Source organism: Onychomys torridus, chromosome 8 (assembly GCF_903995425.1).
Source record: "Onychomys torridus chromosome 8, mOncTor1.1, whole genome shotgun sequence".
NCBI lineage: Eukaryota > Metazoa > Chordata > Mammalia > Rodentia > Cricetidae > Onychomys > Onychomys torridus.
The window spans coordinates 33188134-33211946 of record NC_050450.1 but is presented as its reverse complement, the minus strand read 5'-3'; the positions used below and the strand labels follow the sequence as shown (position 1 = coordinate 33211946).

General features: G+C 42.2%; 1 protein-coding gene across 6 annotated transcripts in view; it reads right to left on the bottom strand.

Moving 5' to 3' along the window:
* Ebf1 (EBF transcription factor 1) overlaps positions 1-23813 on the bottom strand; it is a 389991-nt gene that overhangs the window by 120621 nt on the left and 245557 nt on the right. For 4 of the 6 annotated variants that reach the window (XM_036197564.1, XM_036197565.1, XM_036197569.1 and 1 more), the window contains exons 7-8: positions 19969-20050; positions 1982-2123 (exon numbers count right to left, since the gene is read on the bottom strand). In XM_036197564.1, coding sequence (XP_036053457.1) covers positions 1982-2123; positions 19969-20050 — 224 coding nt within the window. The remainder of the gene's footprint in view (positions 1-1981; positions 2124-19968; positions 20051-23813) is intronic. The other 2 variants (XM_036197566.1, XM_036197567.1) reach the window with 1 other exon arrangement.

Genomic DNA, 23813 nt, shown 5'->3' with positions numbered 1-23813 from the left:
CACTCATATTTATTTGTGTATACATGTTCCTACCTGGGCTGGTGTGTGTGTGTGTGTGTGTGTGTGTGTGTGTGTGTGTGTGTGTGAGAGAGAGAGAGAGAGACAGAGAGAGAGAGAGAGAGAGAGAGAGAGAGAGAGAGAGAGAGGGAGAGAGAGTTTGCAGGCTAAAGGACAACCTTGGGTATAGTTTCTCAGGTACCACCACCTTGTTTTTGAGACAGGTTCTCTTTGTTGGCCTGAAACTCACCAAGTAGGGCTAGGCTGCCTGTTCAGTGGGTCCCTGAGATCTGTCTATCTCTGCTTTTCTAGAGGTGGAATTATAAGCATGTTACCAGACTAGACTTGACTTTTTAATGTGGATTCTGAGGGTCAGGAATCAGGTTCTCTAGAGTAAATGCTTTATTGACTGAGCCATCCTACCACCCTTCTTCTCACTTCCTAAGGGCAAAATAGGAGCTAGCCATGGGAGCTAGGAAGGAGAGCTGTGCTTAGAGCTTTCTCTGAACCATAAACTGTAGATCTCTAACTGTTACGTCCATCTCCAGACCAGCCGGCTCCCAGTTGAACCAACCACTTAGAGTTAAAGCAACAGCGTCGGTCCCTGACCCAGGATCTCTAAGCTGTGTGTGCTGATGGTTCGTCAAGTGTTCCTGCTCCCTCCCACCTAAGCACCTTTAGTCATATGATGCCTTCAGTGACTTCAAGGGTATTAAGGAGGCACCATTACTGTAAAGTGAGCATCCGAATAATTTTAAGTACAGAAATGGAGCTAGGGATGTAATCATGAGCAGGTGTTTCAAATGGCCTCCTGAAAAAAGTAATATCCATCCATCTCGGCACTAATGAAACATAAAGCCTCAGCTTTTGAACGATGATGGTTTACTTTTGAAAGACTATAAAACTGGGTGTGGGGGGAAATGTCTCCTAAGAGTATGACATCGGGCCAATTAATAAAATGTACTGTTTGTGCATTCCTCAAGCACAGGTGGAAAAGAACAGGCAAAAATGATGACAGGGGTGTGTTTATTAAATTGGGATGCTGGCAGGGAAGGGCGTTTTCTGCCTTATGAATTATGTCATGGATAGCTTGTGGGCTACAGTAGAAGTCAGGCTATCAGATGATAATTTGTGTGGCCGTGTTCTCAGAAGAATCCTGCTGAACTGGCAAAGGAGGGGTGAAAGAGAGAGAGGAGCAGATTGAATTTCATTGAGGAGATCAGAGAAAGCACAATTGGTAGCTGGTATGCAGTAGACTCTCGGGTAGACAGAAAGAGGAATTCATTGCCTAGACACTCAAGCGAATTATTTACGTGCACACCCAAGCTAATTCAGATTCCCTCTGAGTAACACGCCCTTCCCCTAAAACATTTCTGTCTGTTTCCTGCAGTTGTCTCACAGATAACCACTGATTTCCCCCAATCCTCAGTGGTAGTGATTTCTCCCTGGCTAAAGTCTCCCCTGCTGGGACAACAGGCTGTGTCACATGATGAAGAAGAGGAGTTGTTGGCCCAGAGAATGAAGGGCGTGGAGGGACATTTTGCCTGATTACTCCAGCAGGATGAGTAACTACCCTGGACTCTGAACAAGATCTCCAAATGAAGTTAACAGGTAGTCTCACATGCACTGTCAGGTTTGGATGTTTCTCCCTATTCAGCTCTGGATTGGCCTTTTCTCATTTTGTAGTCAAATGGGAGCTCCTTGGTCCAGGTCTCTCTCTCTCTTCCCAAGCTGAGAGTAAAAGTTACCAGCATTCTAAGATAGACAGACAAGCAACCAAAAAGAGTATGCTTAAAAGATATGCTCCTGCCTTTAAGTCCTTAGCTTCTTATTTTGCAGGGTCAAAGTGCAAAGCACATCAGTGGTGTTCAACCAGAAATGCTAAAATTTATAACAACAGGAAATGTGGTGGAATGGAAGGAAGAAATCACACAAAGTCACAGTTAAAAGTAGCAATGCCAACCAATGAAAATGATTCGCCTACCATGTTCCAGATAAGAGGGCGTACCTTCCGAGGGGTCAAGCCTCCTAGCCCTCCGCCCATGCTTGGAATTATTGTGGACAAACATGTTATCGGAGACTGCCAGGACATGGCCATCCACGTTGACTGTGGTAGACACCACGACCTGGAGACAGGAGAGGAAAATGAATGAACATTTTCATATAAAAGCATGGTGGGAAATAAACTCAAGTTAAATAAATAACAGCTGGGAGCTGAAGAAAATTGCACAGCTATTTCACATAATAACTGGTGCTTATGTTGTACATGTCTAACAAGAGGCGCTATTGATGAGTGGGTCTTCGGCATGGAACGCTTTTGATGCCGTTTTAAGTAAAATTGCACAGTTTATAGTTATGCAGCAAAAGGTACCCTGTTAACCATAATTTTTACAAGGCGGTCTTTATTAGCACAGTTTTATATATATTTTTTTACACAAGGGTGGCTGTGTTTCACCTAAATTACCCTTCAGTTTAGACACTGAAGGAGATATCACAGTAGATCATGCAAATAAAAGTCTTTTCAACCTTTAAAGTATCTCCTCCCTACTGTGTCAGGGTTACAAAGACAGGGGATGAAAATGAGCAGGCTTGAGTAGAAGCTGGGGTCTGCTTGTGTCCTCCTCTCCCGGGGGTCTTATTGAGGTTTCTTATGCATTTTACTCTTCTGTCCCATGTTAGCTTGGTGAATCATATTCATACCTCCCTCAGACCCCTTATCATCATGCCAACCCCCCAAAAAACACTTGCTAATTAAGGGTCTTAGATCTGTTTCAAAGAGAAAAAAGTAAAACATAGAACTGACGAAATGCCAGCTCAGATGCCCAGGCCATATCTAAGAGTGACTCAAACGGGCTTGCCACAAGGGTCCAAGAAAAACATGCACCTCTGAGAACTTTGACTAAAACAATGAACAGGATTGACCTATATATCTCCTTATATTAAAAAGTGGAGGGGGATTAAAACTGAACCCCACAGAGATATGTTTATTCATGTGACCTCTTACAACCAAATATAATAATTGCCTGTAATCGCAGCTTTGGCTCCCAACTCATGCTTTGACACGAGAAATGGCCATCAGACAGCCCCTGTTTAATCCACCTATTATGTTGACTAATTAACTTTGCCCACTGGCTTATTTCTTCCTCCATTATCAGCCCCTGTCAGCCACAAGCACCCAGCAGCATAGGGGAACCTTGGGCTCTTTGATTGATCACCAATAGATTGACATGCAGATTAATTTAATTAGAATCACCTCACTTGAGAAATGAAAGACAATGGCAAGAAGGCTAATAGATCTGCTCTTATAATGAGGCCAGCCTCCTGAGCAAAATCAGAAGAGTTCTGATTTATTTTGCTCAATTCCCCAGTTGCTTGGAAAGACTCTCGATTTAATTGTTCTCCAGTTTTAGAGGCATTAGCTTAAGAGGTGAATGGCTTTACAAAACTTGGTACATACTGTGCCCTTAGCTTTAGAGGCAGCCTTTTCTCTGAGTTAGCTAAGGGGACATGGACTTCTAGACTCTTTGGGGCAATGCTGTGGTTTCATTGCCTGATGAGCATAGGGGAAAGTATGCACCTTGGTCCAGACCTGTCAGTTTTCAACCCTCAATGTCAAAGTACAACATCCTACTGTCCCTCATTTTCATCTAAAAGCTTTCTGGCAAAATAAGCCCAACTTCCTTTTCCTGAGAGGTGGCCATAAACTACAGACTATGAACATATGGCTCACAGGGTTGATTTTTAGTATCGTATTAAAATGCACACTTGACAATTCAGAAGCTACCTGAGATCCAGTGTGTTCTCACTTCAGTCTGTCAGAATTCCATCTAGAACAAGTCATTCACAGAGGGACACCAGAGATTGATGCAGCAGTTGGCTGCATGCTCTCTGTATATTCATCATTAGCTGATCAGGTGTGACAGGGTCTGAAGGCTATGATTGTCCCTCATCAATTGTGGGTTAATTCAAAATAAGAAAGTAGGGGGAGAAGGAAAGAAAACAGTCTATTCCTCTATTTTCAAAAACCATCACATACAATGACAGTATCATTAAGATAACTGGGAGGCACTTTTTAGTTAGGGAAATGGCTTTGTAAGACACTGAAAAATTACATAACAGCTGAGTCTTTCAAAGAAATGTTGATTTACTACAAGACCACAATTGAGTGGTCACTGGAGTCGTTAGCTCAACAAGTTATAAAAGGAAATCCCAAACAGTATCTGTTTCCAGTGGCAGGAAATGAAAAGTGGTTACCCCAGACGTCTGTCTTCAGAGAAGAGAGCAATGGCATCCTATCAAACACCTGGAAGACACCAGCGCTACAAACAGTACAACTTACAATATTGGGTTTCTTTTAAAACAATGTCATCTAAATTGCTGACATTAAATAAAAATGGCGAAAAAGTACCCCAAAACCTGCTAAGGAAGAAAACTATACTATATGCATTTCCTTTTTTCTTTGTAAGGAGAAACCACAGAGCCAACTGTGCGACAGGACCACTCAACGGTCGGCACAGCCAGAACCAGACATTGGGGAATAAAGGGTCCCTGTGCTCCATATTCTAGAAACTAGAATGACATGTCCCTCAAAAACTCATGGCACAATATTCCAAGCCCCAAATAATTTCTCCCATTCCAATTTGGAAACAACTGGGATGAATTTAAACAAAGTACTTTCGGAAGTTAACTCACAGAGTCACTAGCAATTAAAAGTAGTCTGGGAGATGAAAAGGGTGGCGAGGAATGGGACACAATTCTAAGCTAAGGCCCATTGAAGATGGACAATGAGCCTCCATGATCCAACACAGAAGCAGTAGGCTTCTGGCAAGTGGGGGCAGGTTAGGAGGACAGACCAGCTTGACAAGGCTTCATCATGTCCAGATTTTGCCAATAGAACACACCTTGAATTTAGGACAAAATATCAAAAGAGGATTCTTTTCCTTTTGGAATCAACTACCCTTTCCTTTTTATTTCCCCCTTCATCCCACTGCCCAGAGAAAAAGAGGGCATCAACATGAAAATGTTGGTATCTACCATTTTACTGTATCTGTTGGAACCAGTCCCTCCAGTTCCTATAATTTCACTGCCCAAAAGTTTGACTGTTGGAATTTACACTAGGTAAAATATGACATTCCATTCCTGAGTCAAAGTAGCCACATTTCAAGTGCTGGTGGCCACTGGACTAGGCAAGGCAAATACAGAATTTTAAATCCTCCAGAATGTTCTACTGGATGACACTCCCCTGAAATCGCTCTGAAATCATATGCAACAAATTATTCATGAAGACAAACTCTAGGTTGAGTTCAATCTACAGAAATAAATACAGGTTTAGGGCTGGACATGTGTATATTTTTAATCAGTGGACTTTTTAAATAAAATGTGTACAGGGGCATTGCTTTTCAGATGAGCATCTTCAGACATGCTGGTTCTATGCTGTGAGGTCCTGTGGCTTCTTCTGAGCCCTGCCCTCCAAATTAGAACATTTGGTATGAAGCTGCAAGGAGAAGGAGAAAGAGGGGGATGTTTGCAGCTACCTGTATTTTTTTTTTTTTTTTTGAGAATTTACACTATTTTAGTTTCTTGGTTTGTTATCAGCAGCTCAGAAACTGATCCAGTGCATTCTTTCCTGGATCTTGATACCCCAAAGGTGATTGTTATTACCATGCCCCTCTATTTAGAATTTGAAAGGATGGCACACAAAATAGCTATCTTCCTTCACTGAAGTCACTTTGGCCATCAGCTGGAGGTTGAGTTTACCCTTTACTTCATCCCAGAATCCCTGACACTCTGATGACATTTATAACAGTCACAGGTTGTAAAGGCTAATTCTGTGAAGCTGAAGTCATCTAAGTGGCAAGCCTAGTCCTCATGAGCACTTGGTGAACACCGGTAGCTGGAGAAGGGGTGTTCTTCCTTTGCAGGTAACACCAAATGAAGCGTTCAAAACAACGCTGACACCATGACTCCTGAGTCTCATGAAAAGGACCCAGAAGAACCACATTTTAAATAAGAAGGCAAAGGGAGTAGGCCCTCTGCCCTCCAGACCTCTGTTGACAGGCCTACCCTCAAAACACAAGTTAACACAATGGGGAACACTAGGGAATTGTCCTTCTTACTAGATTGAATAATTTCACTTCCTAGAAGACATCTCCGTCTTAGCCCTGCTATAGTCTAAGCTGGACGATAAATGAAACCTTGCTGCTTAGAAAGCAGTTTGCCAATCAGACATCTTACTAATCTAATTTTCCCAATGTCTCTTCCCAGGAAGGATTTCTAGAAAGTTCTGTGATTGGTTAGCTCTCCCACTCCATCATTTCTCAGGCTGTCCTTCGCTCCCTGTCACACAGGAGACCTTGTGTGTCCTAACTATATCATCTAAGATTCATGAGGCATAACCTCTGTCTCATGAGAAGATTTTCAAAAAAAGACACAAGCTGCTAAATTCAATGGCAGATCACAGTAACAAAAGTAGCAGCTTGCATGGAAGAAGGGATTATGACCAATACAAGGACTGAAAATTCCTATCTCCATGCATTTCTAAAACCAGAGGAAACATGTGGTATCAAAGCACTGTCAGTGTTTAAATTAATAATCTTTGGCAAATAAGTATTATCTTCTTAATAAGTTGGTCATTCTGGTGAATTAATTTTGAAAAACTACAAACTTGATTTTCTTTTTTTTTCATTATTATTATTATTATTATTATTATTATTATTATATTTGTGTTTTAATTTTACGCATCAGCCATGGGTTCCCCTGTCCTCCCCGCTCCCGCTCCCACCCCCACCTTCCCCCATCCCCTCCCCTCTATTCCCATCTCCTCCAGGGCCAAGACTCCCCTGGGGATTCATTTAAACCTGGTGGATTCAATACAGGCAGGTCCAGTCCCCTCCTTCCAGGCTGAGCAAAGTGTCCCTGTATAAGCCCAAGGTTCCAAACAGCCAGCTCATGCACTAAGGATAGGTCCTGGTCCCACAGCTTGGATGCTTCCCCAACAGTTCAAGCTATTCAATTGTCTCACTTATCCAGAGGGCCTGATCCAGCTGGGGGCTCCACAGCCTTTGGTTCATAATTCATGTGCTTCCATTCATTTGGCTATTTGTCCCTGTGCTTTTTCCAATCTTGGTCTCAACAATTCACGCTCTTACAGTCCCTCCTCTTTCTCGACAACTGGACACCTGGAGCTCCACCTGGGGCCTGGCTGAGGATCCTTGCATCCACTTCCATCAGTTATTGGATCAGAGTTCCAGCTTGACTGTTAGGGTGTTTGGCCATCTGATCACCAGACTAGGTCAGATCAGGCTTTCTCTCAACCATTGCCAGCAGTCTACAAAGGATGTATAATTGTGGATTTCAGGGGACCTCTCCAGCACTCTGCCTATTCCTGTTGTCATGTGGTCTTCATTTATCATGGTCTGTTATTCCTTGTTCTCCCTTTCTGTTCTTGATCCAGCTGGGATCTCCTGCTCCCCTAAGCTTTCTTTCCCCCAAACCTTGCCCTTCATTACTCCCACTGTCATCCAGGTCATTTATGTAGATCTCATCCATTTCTCTGTCATTGGGTGATCCCTGTGTCTTTCCTAGGGTCCCATTTTCTAGGTAGCCTCCCTGGAGTTGTGTAGCAGTCTAGTCATCTTTGTTTTACATCTAGTATCTGCCTATGAGTGAGTTCATACCATGTTTGTCCTTCTGAGTCTGGGTTACCTCACTCAGGATGATTTTTTCTAGATCCACCCATTTGCCTGCAAACCTCATGATGTCATTGTTTTTCTCTGCTGAGTAGTACTCCATTGTGTATATGTACCATATTTTCTTTATCCATTCTTCAGTTGAAGGGCATCTAGGTTGTTTCCAGGTTCTGGCTATTACAAACAATGCTGATATGAACATAGCTGAGCAAATGCCCTTGTGGTATGATTGAGCATTCCTTGGATATATGCCCAAGAGTGCTATAGCTGGGTCTTGGGAGAGATGGATTCCCAATTTTCTAAGGAAGCACCATATTGATTTCCAAAGTGGCTGTACAAGCTTGCATTCCCACCAGCAGTGGAGGAGAGTTCTGCTTGCTCCACATCCCCTCCAGCATAAGCTGTCTTCTGTGTTTTTGATCTTAGCCACTCTGACAGGTGTAAGATGGTATCTCAGAGTCATTTTGATTTGCATTTCCCAGATAATTAGGGATGCTGAGCAATTCCTTAAATGTCTTTCAGCCATTTGAACTTCCTCTGTTGAGAATTCTCTGTTTAGTTCTATAGCCCATTTCTTAATTGGACTGTTGGGCATTTTGATGTCTAATTTGTTGAGTTCTTTATATATTCTGGATATCATCCCTCTGTCAGATGTGGGTGCAGCCAACATCAAATTAAATGGAGAGAAACTCAAAGCAATACCACTAAAATCAGGAACAAGGCAAGGCTGTCCCCTCTCCCCATACTTATTCAATATAGTACTTTAAGTTCTAGCCAGAGCTATAAGACAACATAAGGAGATTAAGGGGATACAAATTGGAAAGGAAGAAGTCAAGCTTTCCCTATTTGCAGATGACATGATAGTATACATGAGTGACCCCAAACTTGATTTTCAAAGCTTCCAAAAAAGGAAATGCTGAGCACAGTTTGGTTCATGGCATCTTTCTCTATGGTTTCAACTCATTGAATTTTTGCATTAATCCATGGACCCTAATAGCCAAATATTTCTTTTCTTTTGTCATGTTTCACAAGTGTGTGTGGTGTGCATGTGTGTGCAGACAGGCTTTTGTTGTAGTGAGTATCCAGGTGCATCTGGGAGCTCAGGGTTGACATTGGGACTCATTATTCATTCTTCCACTAATTGAGAGGCAGCTCTTAATCAACCCCAGATCTCACAGATAGAGTTTATCTTCCCAACCAGCTTACTCTGGGGATCTGCCCTGTCTCTACTTTCTGTGGCTAGCATGACAGGGGGGCCACCATGCCTACCCTATATTTATACAGGTTTCTGGAGGTCCAAACTCCCAACCTCAGGCTTGCCAGGCAAATGCTTTAACCACTAAGCAATCTCCCCTAGTTCAACAACAGGGTATTGAAAAAAAACTGTGACTTGAAGCACACGAATAAAAACATAACTGAGCGATATTTCGTGGAATACTACACAGGAAGAAAAAGTATAAAATCACTGACACAGCTGGCTTAATCTCCAAAGAATTATGCAGAGCCAGGAGAGGGGGACTTTTTTAAGAGGAGTTTAAAATGTCACTATTATATCACCAATTTTATGTGTTGAATCCCAAATACCCAGTGCTTTGGAATGATGGAAGTTCCAGCTAGAGCTTTGATTCCATTAAATGGGACCATTGAGGTGGGTCCTACACCAATTTTACCACTATCCTCCAAAAAAGGTAATCTGAACACCCAGAAAGAACGTGAAAAACAAGATGAGCCATTATTTGCTGATGGCGATACCCAATGCATTGGCTGTGGTGGTAGACAAACCTACATACCTGCAATTCAATTTTATAGAACTGAAAAATATCCCCCACACAAATGAGTAGTATAAGCACATTCAGAGAAACTGGAGAAAGATGGCAGATGCTGTCAAGGTCCTTGTCCTGGTTGTAATATTGTTCTATAATGTTGCAAAAATTGAAGGAGACTGGTCAAAGGATATATGAGAATCTCTCAATGCCACTTATACCAATAGTGTGTGCCTCTGCAATTACATCAAAAATTTTCAACTAAATATAAGACATCAGCAACCAAGATGTCCTTCAAAGGGTGAATGGATAAACAAACTAGTAATCCATACAATGGCATATCATTTAGTGATAAAAAGAAATGAGCTGTCAAACCACAAAAAGGCATGGAGGAATCTTAAATGCATATTACTAAATGGGGGAGAAAAGTCAATCTGAAGAGGCTATACACTGTATGATTCCAACTAAATGACATTCTGCAAAAAGCAGAGCTATGGAGACAGTAAAAAAAAAAAAAAAAAAAAACAGTGTTTGCCAGGACTCAGGGAGGGGAGGGGGAAATCAGTAGAGGACACAAATTTAGGGCAGTGAAACTATTTTGTACAATAGTATAATGTTGGATAGCAACTTTACTGTGTGTATTCTAATCTCTGGAACATACAGCACAAAGAGAAGCCTGTTATAATCATGGGCTTTAGTTAATGGTGATGAATTGGCATTGGCACTCTACAACAAATGTATCACACTATAGGGAAACTGAGGAAAAGGCATTCTAGTTACACATAAGAACTACCATGGAGTCATTTTTTTTGCAAACCTGAAATTGCTATACAAAATAGTCTCTATATTCTTCAAAGCACTGATCCAACCTCTTCCCATACAGCCTATATTCTATATACCAATGGTCCTCAACCTGGGGTCATGACCCTTTTGGGGTCATACATCAGATATCCTGTACATCAGATACTTACATTACAGTTCATAACAGTATCAGCATTATAGCTATGAAGTAGCAATGAAATAATTTTATTGTTGGGGTCACCAGCACATGAGGAACTGTATTAAAGTGTCACAGCATTAGGAAGGTTGAGGACCACAGTTCTATACCCTCTCTGCCAAACTGAGCAAGTTTGTTGAACAGTAGAATAACAAGAGACTCAACAAACTAGTGGCTTCCAACTAAGAGCTCTCAAGCATAGTAAAGGGGAGCAATATTGCAGACAGCAAAGGGCAAATGCATCCCAAATAAGGCTGCCCTGGTGCAGAAGATAGAGTTCAGCTGTTAAGGTCATGTACTGATCTTGCAGAGGACCCAAGTTTGCTTCTCAGCATCCACAACTGCTTACAACTGCAGCTCCAAGGGAATCTGCAGCCTCCAGCCTTCACAGGTATCTGTACCCATGCACACAAACCCACCTGCACACATAATCATAAATAAAACAATGATCAAAATAAGGCTACATGCAACTATTCAGTAACTTTGCTTTTCTGAGGCCATATCAACACCATATAGAAATACTGGCTATGCCATGCCTGTGTACATCTCTGAAGTGGCAGTTTTACATTTGAATAATTTTAAAACAGAGAGTGTGATTCTTCCTCCAAAAATACCTATTAGATTGAAAAGTAATGTTATCATAGAGGGTCTTATAAAAAAAAAAACAGTAACAAATTCTCAGTAGTTAAGATACTGCAAATTGGGCAACATTTCATTTTACAGCTTGGAAAACTATGGTCTGGGATATTTGTAAGTGTCCTCAGAGCCACAGGACAATTAAGAGCATAGGTGAGCCAGAAACAAAGCCTCTGCCTTTTCAATGAGTCCTCACTCACAACAGTGTACAGTTCTGACTTGAGTCTACCCTGTCATTTCTGCTAGTTTCTTCCAGTCCAAATGGAGGGTTTTGAGGTGCCTGATGACAGTTTAAGTATTATTTACATAAAAAATGGTCTGCAGCAGTTAGGTCTTCATTAACTTTGTCCTTTAAAATATCCTTGACTGATAAGGAATGAGATATTCCCCGAAATGTACCTGATTGCTAGTTTCTATCTGGTTGAAAGATCCCAAATAAGTCGTTAAAAATTATGGAGGACGAGTGAACCTCCAGGATGTAACAGAGTGGAACTGCTGGAGGCAGGGAGTGGCTAACTGAATTAAATCCACACTGGAGGCTCAGGGCAAAGTTATCTCCTCTCTGAAGAGGAGGACAAGAGCAGATACTTCCTTTGCTATACAGAAAGAGATGGAGACCTTCAGAAACCAGATCAGCTACTGTCTTTCCTGAGCTGTCAATGTGCTGGTCCCTTCCCCAGTGGGTGTGGATGCCTCTGATGACTTCTGAGGGTATCTGGTGTTTCAGTGGTACTGTGCTTACTAAGTGAGGTAAACATAGAGATGGATCCCGTGCTCACCAGGGACTTGAAGATAACATGTCCATGTAGAAATGAGGTACAAGCAAAGGTAACAACAGTTTGGATTCCAAGTTTAGATAGTCCCTAATGGATTTCCAAGCCCATCACTTACTAGTTTGTAACTACAGACATGTCAATCATAGGAATGAGCTGTGATTCTACCCCATGCATGCTGTAAGTCAGGCATTATTGTATATACTAGAGGATTAGGGATGAACAAAATGCAGAGTAATTTCTTAACAGATTCTATTAGTTGAGTTCTTCTTGGAGTTTCATCCCTAACATAAGGAGAGAGGTTAAAAGATCAATTAGGTGAGCAATAAAAGCAAATTTTGGAACATAATATATTTGAGGAAAAAATAAGAAGGAAGTCATATCAAATAGGAACTGTTTTTGATTGTGATTAGCAAAGGTCTCTCTGAGGAAGTGACAGTTTTGTCCAAAGTCTGAGTAGTGAGTATGTAGCTATCCAATCAGGCAGCAGCAGAATTTCCCAGGGAGTTCAAACTGTGAGCGGCAAGATCCTGAGACTGGAATGACCCTTGTGTACTCAGAAAAGACAAATGCAGGACAAGAAGGAAGGTCAACGTGCTGAGACAGTGCAAAGTGACCAGGAGCAAGAGTGGCAGAGAAGTAGCTGAAGTGTAGCAAAAGCCTGCTAAATTACAAGTTAAAAAGTAGAATAGTTTTGGCTGTAAGTGCCCATAACGATAAGCATTCCCAGAACAACAATAGGCTGTCACTGGTCAGCCCAAATACTTCACAACTACCTTTGTTTGCATTTTACAGTTTCTTCGGAGGCAGCTCTACCTAATGTGCAGCTACTTCTGCTAAGTGTACATCCACCTCTCATCAAATGGCACCCCAAGGAACCCCTCTCAGGGATGCATACTGTCTGCCAAGGCTCAGAACAAGGCATGTGTCAAGATACATATTGGCCCAGTGAGCTGTGATGGTTTCATAGGCCAGGTTGAAGAGTCCCCACATTGGACCACATTTCATGAATTAATCCTGTTTTCTAAAGCTATCATTAGAGTTGCTTTCAGTATAATTAATCAGCAGGGCGCATCTTGAAAGTATTCTGCATAAGAGGGTGAAGGCAGCTCAGGCTCCCAGCATTCTGTTGGAAAAGAATTTAATTGTAAGATGTGCTGTTTGTCAAAGCAGTATAAGTACATCTGAGGGAGAGAAAGTGGAGGTGGGGAGGAAAAAAAGAGGAGAGAATGCTTCCTTCCTTAAGTGCCTTTAAAGAACGCTGTTTCACCACTGAGTTTGGGCGTATATTTTAAGAATGCTATAATTGCAGCATATAATATATTGATTTGGAGAGACCATGGTTTTTTGAAGTAAATAACAAAATTCTCCAATTGTTTTTAGGATTCCCTTTAAAGACTTGCCCTTTCATGTCCTAACCTATGTCATCCATTTGGAAAAGAAAAACACTTTTGTTAGAAATTTGGGGTAAATAACCTAATGATTTCTTTTATCCTCTATCCAAATGACTAAATAAAGGAAGAATGTTTAGACATGATAAAATGAGTTTGTTCCTGCAGTTTGCTCTGCTCAGAGCCCTTGTTGATTTTCCCAAGACTGATGTAACTTGGTACCTTGCTAAAGAGTTGGCTCTACTCTGGGAATCCAACCAATGAGAGAGAGGAGGAATTCTGTGGGCAGGGGACGTCGAGATCATGGTAGGAAAATGTGCAGAGATGACCAGCCACACTAGTGGAAACCCATGAACTGTGGACCAATAGCTATGGAGCCCCCACAGGACTAGACTAGGCCCTCTGGTAACAGGAGACAGTTGTTTAGCTCGAACTGTTTGGGGGGCCCCCAGGCAGGGGGATCGGGATCTGTCCCTGGTGCATGGGCAGGCTTTTTGGAGCCCAATGCCTATGGTATGACCCCTTGCACAGCCTTAGTGCAGTGGGGAGGGGCTTGGACCTGCCTCAGCTGAGTGTGCCAGATTCTGCTGACTACCCATGGGAGACCTTGATTTGGAAAATGTGGGGATGGGGGATGTGTTGGGGGGGAAGACTGAGGATTGGGAAGAGGGAAGGGGGGGAATCTGTGGTTGGTATGTAAAGTGAATAGAAAAGTTCTTAATAAAAACAGTGGAAAAAAGGAGTTGACTCTAGCACCCCTCCATATACACACATGAGAATGTTGAGATCTTTGAAGTGATATTACTTTATATTAGCATGCATATAATAGTTTAGACTATCTCTACTTAGACTATTGAATATTATGAATAATATGTCATAAGTATTTGGAGAACAATGACCAAAAGTATTTTATACATATTCAGCACAGGTTCAGGGTTGTTCAAATATTTTCCATCTGCAGGTAGTTGAATCTGCAGAAGAAGAATCCATAGATGTAAAGGACTTGATTTCTGAGATTAAGCTCTGAGCATAACACCACCATCTCCAATCAGATACTTCAAGGTAGGGTAGCATCTTCAACTCCACTGTTTCTTTCTTTCTTTCTCTCTCTCTCCTCATAATTCATTTTCCTGATTCATTTCTTTATGGCAATAAACACCATTTCCAATAACTTATGACTTTTAATCTTTACACGTCTTCATTGTGACAGCTAGTGGAAACTCATTCCTTATACATTCACTTTCTCTCCTTCCTGTGCTGCGTCACTAGTCATTGGCACACCTCCCTGTGGCTATAGTAGCCATGTGACTGGCTACTAGCCAATAGGAAGTGAGCAGGTTTAACAAGGACAATTATTTCTAAGCTAAGAATTTGAAGGCGTGATGAACTTCTCTTGATGTACCCTTCACCTTTCTTCTGCTCCATGAATACAGTAAGACTCTTCATAATTGGGAAGGCATAAAATCAAGAGCTGCCAGGTTCCCAGATTATTTCAAGGGAAAAAAATCTATTCTTCAAGGCAGAAATAACCAGCATGTACCTCTTATATATGAGCCGTTAGATATTCTTTGCTCTATATGTGAGCGATCAGGTATTATTTGGTCTATATGTTACTGCAGCTACTCTTGCCCTAAAATAACCCCCAACTGAAATATCAGTTTCATTACAGCAAAGACTCTGTCTTCTGCATCTGTCATTATAGACTCACCACCTAGCACTCTAATAAATACTGCTGAGTGCTTGCACACATGAATGAGAGAATATATCCTACATCTATATTCATATATACTCTTGTCGTAGATCTAGCATTTAGATACAGATGCAGAGTTATAGCCTATCAAAAAGCTTTGCTGAGGGAAGAAGATGAATTTGGAAATTTATATGTTACTTCAGTCTCCGGGTCTTATGGTTTCTACCAGGATCACAACTTTCGTCCAATTCTTGCTCCTCCTCCACTGCTCTCCTCTGCCAGTCCCAACAAGGAAAGGGGTGGCTAAGGATTTAAATCTTAACCTTGAATTGTCTGGCTCCTGTCAGTTAAAAACCAGACTGCGACATGGCTTTAACGTGGTCCCTTAACATTAGCATCTTTTTACTGTCAAGAGAGAGAAATGGGCTCATTTAGTCACACTGAATTGCTCCCTGTGTCATGGACTGCTGCTAGCCCCAATTTACCCTCTCTCCTTCCCCCTTCCCTCATACCCACTACCACTAAATGAAGCCTGTATCCACTGTTGTATTTAAGCAAATATGCTACCTTAACCACAGCCTAGGGATTTCAAAAAGAAAACATCCATTATTCAAAAAAAGAGAGAGAAAAAAAAAAAGAGGATTGTACTAGGCTTTTTCAAGGCTTATGCCACACTGCCTAAGCTTTTTAGAAAGTGATTAATTTTTTGAGACCACTCAGGTCACACTAATTGACCTGACCTGTGTAATTAAGAAGTCTCTGTTTACACACCAGAAGTCCAGCGCTGTGAGGCTGAGTCTGCTTGACAGAATGTCTTTACATGTCAGGAGATCAACAACCTTTCTTATGTCCTCCTCAGTCATCTGCATGGGCCCCTGATTGCTCCTCTGAGGAGACATACACTGGCTTGCCTGTGTGAAGATGGGGCTGACACAGGAAACATACAAAAGAGACAAAGAAGGAGCCCCAGCACAGACAGCTGATGAGACTCAGACTCCCCTCATAGTCCACAAAGGGTGAATCCATCAGTACTTTCTGGAATTTAGCCTTCAATATTACTGATATGCTAAGAGTGGATCATGGTTTGTCCATGCCAAAAAGATGCTTCCTCAGTCTTTCTCATGAACAATGTGGACACACACACACACACACACACACACACACACACACACAAAGTACATGAAACCAGAGTCTAAATTTCTGTGCTATGTAAACAAAAGATGGAAATGTCCCTTGTTTGTAAGGAACTTCCAGTCAATGTCAGAAGTGAGCACATACACTCCTCTACCACCACCATCAACCCCCTAGGTCCTAAGATTTGGGAACCTCAGTGCGATTTCTTAAAAGAGTCCAAACTGCCATTGGTGGAGAGAGTTATACTCACTGCTGCATTTCCAATTTTTCCCACGAGTAGAAACTACTCAGGGGTATCGCTCACTTCTAAAACACTGCTCTTTCCTTCTAGGGAAGTCCCCCATTTGAAAAACTTGGGTGGGTTTCAACCTCATGCATGAAGTCTCTTTGGGGAGCCTTTCTAGGCTATCCTGTGATTTAAGCATTTACTCCTAGGGTGTCACTGTGGATCTTGAATGTTAACTGATTTCCTTGTTGCCTCACCAAGTATCTGTCAACAGACTCTGGAGGAGTTCTTTGTTGCCCCAAAGCATCAGATAATACACAAGTCACAGTGGTGGACTTGAACCTTCACTTGGTAGGAGTGTAATTTTGAGTGATCTCCTTTACTGCTCTAAGCTCATTTCCTCGTTGGTAAAATGGGAATAAATCATATTTGCATGTTCTTATAGAGATACTATGACAATCACCATAACTCATGTAAAACATTTCATATAATACCTCTCATGAAATAAGCACTCAGTAAATGTCAGCTTCATCATCATCATCACCACCACCACCACCATCATCATCCTCATCATCAATGTCTATGGATATATGTAAAGGCAGACACATGGACATAGCATCTATACATATGAATATGGGATTCATTGAACTAGTATAAATAGTCATCTTCCTAGAACTTAATGAAGTTTGCTAAAAATAAACAACTGCAGAGAAGAAAGAAGGAGAAGCCAGTTTAACAAGCAGAGAAAAAATAAATGAGGGGGACCATGAGTTCAGTGTGTGGTTTTATGGGCTTAGGGTTCAATCAAGCCTCTGAACAGCTCAACTGAACCCAGGTTCCAGGTTTCAGAGACCTTCACCCCACAGTTCTCACTGCTCAAGGCATGGGTGATGGGAACACCGTAAGTTGAACCTGAGATCCATGAAGAAGTTTGTCATGATTGACAAAGACACAGCTTCTTTTAACTCAGGGCTTAACTCTGTGGTGGCCAAGGTAGCTATTCCTTTTGAGAAATCTCTGTTTTAGAATCTATTTTAGTGGCAAAAGGCAAAAGCACTGTCAGGCTATCCATCAATGATATGTATTTAAAGATCTATAAGGACCCTTGGGTCCAAAGGCAATTATGCCTAATCAAAGGATGCAGTTTCTACAGCACTAACATTGTCACCACAAACTTCATCAAAAGTTATCAAGTATAGAACAGGACTAGTAGCTTTCTATCAAGGGCCATGTTATCTCTCTTCTCCCTACCATGGAGACACTTCAGTTGTCATGTTAAGAGAAATTGGCTATTCTACTGCTATTTCATGTGTAAAGAGATCTGTAATACAGCATCCTGCAATGCACAGAATATCTTCACACACACACACACACACACACACACACACACACACGAATTATCCAGTCTAAAAGATTCATTTTTGCCCAAGTTGAGAAACCCTAAACTAAATTAAGGGCTTAATTAAATTCACCACAAGATGTGGTGATATATTATGTCCCTCAATATATTTTGCACCCTAATAAAGCTTAGCTGAGGATCAGAGGAAAAGCCAGCCACTATATTAAACATAGGTGTCAGGCAATAGTAGCACACATGCCTTTAATCCTAGCACTCAGGAGGCAGAGATCCATCTGGATCTCTATAAGTGTAAGGCCACACTGGAAACAGAGCCAGGAATGGTGGCACACGCCTTTAATTCCAATACTAGCTAACCATAAAGGTCTGGACATGTGTACAGACAGAAAGTAAGTGACAGAGCTGGGCAGAAAGAGGAAGGAATGTAGCTGGGCAGAGAGAAGAAATGAAATGGCAGGGACAGATAGGCATATAGGCGTGGGTATACAGGAAGTAGGTCTCTTTGGAGGCTGAGGAGTTGGTGAGGTCAGGTTGATGATGGCTTGTGCTATTCCTCTGGTCACTCAGCTTTCACCCCAATATCTGGCTCTGGGTTTTTTACTACTAAAACCATTTAGCAAATCATCTTACAACAAGAATTTTCCCTAAAAGCTTGGATTCATCACTAATATACTACCTTACCAGTAAATTGTGGCCTTTTTTCCTATGCTCAAAAAGAATGTACTGAAATGACATCCTCTCTGACCTCAGAGGTATATTTCTAAAAGCCATAACTCACCAGCAGTCCTGTAAAACTATACATAACTGTTCTTTGAGGTCCCCGGTGTCACCAAAGTCCATCTAGTTCTACTGCCCTGAGGAATATAGCATAGTTGATGCTGGTAAAGTCAGGAAGCTTGGTTATTACACATCAATTGCTTCTTGCCTGTATGTCTTTGTTCCTAACCCAAGCTTGGCCAAAAGAGATATATAGCTCATCTGAACAACCACAGCAAGCTATCAAATAACACGTGCTAAAAACCCACTCACACCCATTGCAAGACACTTTGAAACAATTTGAAGGCAGAAGCTTGCCAGGAAACAGTTTCTAAGAAATTAAGATGCTATTGGATTCTCCCAATTCATCTCTGGCCAGACAAAAAGTGGTAAGGCTGAGATGATGTTATAGAAATTCTCTCTCTAAGATATCCAGAGACAATACCATCCTTCCACTGGATTTGTTCTTTAATGAGACTAATAAGTCTCACTTCTTTAAAAAAAATCATTTTGAAGACTGTGATATTGACATCCACAGTCAATGCTCAAATCTCTTTCCTTGCTTCTCCTCAGAGAATGTGCAGCTAAAATTTATCAAGCACCCTTGGAGCTCCTACCCTGAAAGCTGCAGTTTGAGATGACTAAACAGGCGAAGGAGCGAACTTTCAACACCAGGTTGTCTCCCTGACAGGTTGTGCAAGCACGCTTTAACATCGACATGACAAATAACTTACCCATCAAATGAGATGGAGAGCAATGCAAGGAAGGGGCTTAACTTTACTACCTGAGACATGTTCCCTGGTTCTATACCACCTGGGAGCTTGTTAGAAGCATAGAATTCCAGCCCCCGCCCCCCATCTCAATCAGTACTTTAACAAGGTCCTAAGGGATTCTCAGCACGTGAAGCGGCAGGAGTATTATGTCTAGAACTCCTAAAACACCCGAGTTTTAGAAGTCAACCCATTTGTTTTTAGGTTTTCAGCCTTTTAACATATGTATAATTCCATCGGGTTCATATACTTTAGATGGTGGCAGACCTGGAAGCTACTGGGTAATACATATGGGGCACAGGGGTATCCCTGAAGCAAACAGAGGGTATAGACATGTTCTGTTTCCTAAGGGGTCCACTTATAATTGGCAGTTGGTGCTAACAGCTGCTGAGATTGTGCGAGAGAAGAACGGAGGACAAGAATGAACTTCCCAGTTTCACTCCTCACTTATCCAATGAAGTTCTACTTAGAACAATTTTAGAGACTAAAGCCATCGTTGCTGTGTAATTGACTTAATCTGTGGCTGTCTTGTCACATGAGCCCATACAGGAAGCCAAAATGAGGCTCTAAAGACACAGCTGCCTTCATCAATGGGCGCAGGTGGTGCAGCCCCAATCCTTGGCTAACAAAAACAACTCCGAGATTGCAGATGCCTGGGGACCAGCGGCCTCACCTGCTCTTCACCACTAGAGAAACAATTATGCTCCATATCTTCTGTGAAAAGTGTTTTCCCATCAACTCTTCACACTCAAGTCATTATTAACATTTAAGAAAAGCAAGAGGGACCCACCTGGAATCTCCGCATGTCACGTGGGTTTCCAGCATTCTTTAGGCAATTTTGGTTGCATTTAAGGAAAAACTTCAGGAAGAATCTGTGGAGAAACAAAAGACCATGGTTAGCCTTTCAATCCTAACAAGGGAGTCACAGTTAGATGTCACTTCTGGGTTACACATTCTTTTTTCTTCCTGCGCCTACTGCAATACTCAGAGTGGTGTTAGGATCAATATTATATTCAAGGCCTGGGTCTTCATATTGTATCCAAGGTGGATTTTCTCCCTGAAGGGAGCACTCTTGGTACTGCCAACAGAGCTCACAAAAGAAGTAAACCTCGAAGGAATATTTTTATTCAGAGAGCAAATCGTCATCATAATTCAACATAGGTTCCAAATGGATCTAATTGAGAGTTCTCATGGTCCCCAAGCATAACATATCACTAAGTGTTATAAGTTCACAAATGATGAATGGCCAAGTGTATACTGGATAAATACAAGAAGACAGTAAATACTTTAAATCTTAGCATCCCCAGATAAAAGGTTCAAATTAGCAGCCTTGGGAGGAATGGTAAGATTCACAAAATGATTAAGCCCTTCCAACTTCTCCAATACCTCCAGATTGTTTCTTCTTTTTAGAGACTTGCATAGGTTTCACGCATAAAGGTGACCACAGTCTCCAACTGGCTAGAGAAATCCTACCTCTATTGGTGAATCTATTTTAACTTTCAAAAATGTCCTGAAATGTGTGATACAGGGCTTGGCCACACTAAGTAACTACTATAGTTATTGGAGTTCACCATGGAAAGACAGTTGATGTGGAAAGTTTTGTGCTAGGATATCCATACTGGTCACACTCAGTTAAACCCTCCTTCTGTTTTCTAGTTGGGAAAAATAGAGGATTTTTATGTCCACCTATTTTCTACATACTTTTTTACTTTGGGGCCTAGATAGATATATTGATGGAGTGTATTAAAATACTGGTCAATGCAATTACTCTAGAAATACTCTTTTCATTACCTTTTGCCCAAGTTTTGAACTCCACCAAAATTAAATTGTCAACTCAACATAAATAACTTATGCAAAACTAGCATTCCATGGTGCCTTCATCTGAATTTAGTTTTGCATACAATGGCTGTCAGCAGTGTGGCCTTGTGATTGTGATCCTCTACCCTAAAGGAACTACACAAAGACACACCACGTTCAGACAGCTTCAGCATACACATTCCAGAACAATGTCCTTTCTCCCTAGTCTCTTAGGATCTTCCAGGATGGGAATGAATGGGAGCATTGAAGAGAAACAATGACTTTTTCAAACAAAATGATAAGATTTTTCAATGTAAGAGTCTTCTTAAATGAAGTCATTTAACATTACACAACCCTCAAAGCCCATCAATGAGAAGGCCTCCGATAATGGTTCACCCCTACATCCAGGGCCTCTCCACAGAGGCCAAAACTTAATGACCTTCTGTCTAGGCTGAATGACTCACAGAACACTGCTAAAGTCCAGCTGTGTGTAAGGGAATCCACCCTGGACCTCCCCCATGCCCAGAACAGCTCTGCTGCTGCACATGTTAGCTGTCCAGCCACTCAGTCCTCTTTCAACAGGCCATGTCTACTGCTCTGCTCCTCTCCTCTGAAAGTGACTCAACCACTACACATACCTTTCAGACAATATCAAATGGGTAAAGGTAGTAGTAATGAGTCCATCATATTGGTGGCACTGGCTTCTGTACTTAGAAGAGTATATATGAAAACCTTCCCAGGGGCCAGATAGGGATGACCCCCCCATTCTAATGATGACAGTGAAAGTTTGTGTGGGGTGGTGGGGTAAGGTGTAAAAGCCACTGCCTTTATAAAAATATCCAGTATGGGATTCACATCCAAACCTTACCCAAGTACTACCCACGTGCCTTTGGATGAGAGGCTGGACCTCAATTTGTCTCATCTATAAAATGGGCATAACAAGAACATGTACCTTACAAAGCAATTGTGAGATGCTATGTAGTGCCTAAGGCAGGTCAGGAGGATGGAAGTTGGCATTAGTAGATGCTTCTGAGTATCTTAAGCACACTCCTCCTTCCTATCTCCCTAAATAACCCCTGCTGTCCACCCTAGATAATCCAGGAGGACACAAAGAATCAGAGACATCCAGTGGCTTGCCCAAAAGTGAGTAAAGGTGAATCTAGAATTCAACTTGCAATAGAGTGGTCCCAGAGACAGGGCTCTGAACCAGCATACTAGGGTGGTATCTGTACTAATAGAAGTACAGTGAAGATGTTAATATTCATTATCTCACTGGTGGAAAATGAATAATACTGAGTAAGAACAATGGTCTTACTAGGGGAAACCACAGGGTCATTATCCCTCCCCCCAAGGCAACAAACACCAAGCTCAGGAGGGCTATCACTACCAATCTTCCCCCAGCGGGCCCCCCTGCCTGTCTCCCCATGGTTGATAATACTTGCCGCCTGGACGTGTTTAAGCCATTTGAGCCCAGGCCTGACAGCCAGATTCAGGTTGTGTTAGAAGGAGCTGTCAGCACACCCTCTGGCATCCTCAAGTCAGACAACCGCTAGCCACTGTGAGGGGTTCCATCTGGTGCCAAAATGGGTTTTGAAAGACGGGCCAACAGGACACTGGCTTTACCAGAGAGAAAAAAGAACTAAGGGGGCCACAGATCCTGCACCTCAAAGATGAGCAGTGCTGGGGCACCTGTCAGCAGCTCATCGTTAGCACAAAATCAGCTATGCCGGGCACACACCAGATCGCTGTTACCCTAAGCCGTCCTGCCACTTGGCCTGCTGGCAGAATCCCCTGCCCACCCCCTCAGCAGCAGATCACTTGCTGAAATTGAAGTCTTGACCATCTGTCACGGGTACGACAGCCATCAACTGGTGCCTAGGGCCTCACACAAGCCCTTATGTGGCAAAGACACCGCCGTTAAGGGCCAGTTCTTTGGGGGAAAGCCACCCACTCCAGGGCCTCAGGAATTCTCTCAAAGTTTTCCCCTAAGTACAAGCCAAGTACCTGACCCTTTTGGATCATGCTTCCTTAAAGGAACTCCGAGGAGTAAGGAGGAGTTAAAAATACCCTCAGTGAGAGATTGACTCAGACAAACTTAGGGGATGGTTTATTCGAGTAAACATATAAGGCATCTATGAACTTAGGGACATGTGTGTTTCTAGTGTCTGCTGCCCCACATGGAAGATCTCTGATTCCAAGGGGCTTTTTAACGAAGTGGAAGCTATTGTAACACAAAACCATATGTTTGCCTAGAGAACTGCCACATTCTGCGTGTTTGATAAAACGTCAGTGGAAAGAGCATGGCTGCCCTACCACAGCTGTGGGAACCTGACCCACAGCAGGACAAAGCCACTATTGACCCTGCAGAGTTCCGAGGAGTTCCAGAAAGTCCGGGATCAAACTCTCTTTTTAACTCAGCTCTTTTTGGGAGGGGTGGCATGGCTAGGTATCAAGAAACCCAACACCTTTCAGCTAACTTTCTACAGGAGCAACATCATGATTATTTAATACATCTTTCACTGTGTTATTATCCAAAGCATTTAAGATCCCAGGGTCTCTCTGAATCCCCGGTGAAGTCCTTTATGACAGACATGCCAGGAAGAAATGGGCTCACCTAGAACATAACAAAAGGACTCAACAAAAATAAAGGAAACAACTACAGTTCACAAATAGTATTCTAGATTGCCCATAGGGCTAGTCATGCTATCCATTTTCCATGAACTATAAGGGGTGTGTGTGGGGGGGGGGGTTATGCAATATTGCATGCAGGTGCACATATCCATACATGCACCCAGAGTATGTCCAGTGTCCTTTTCTACCACACTCCACCTTATTCCT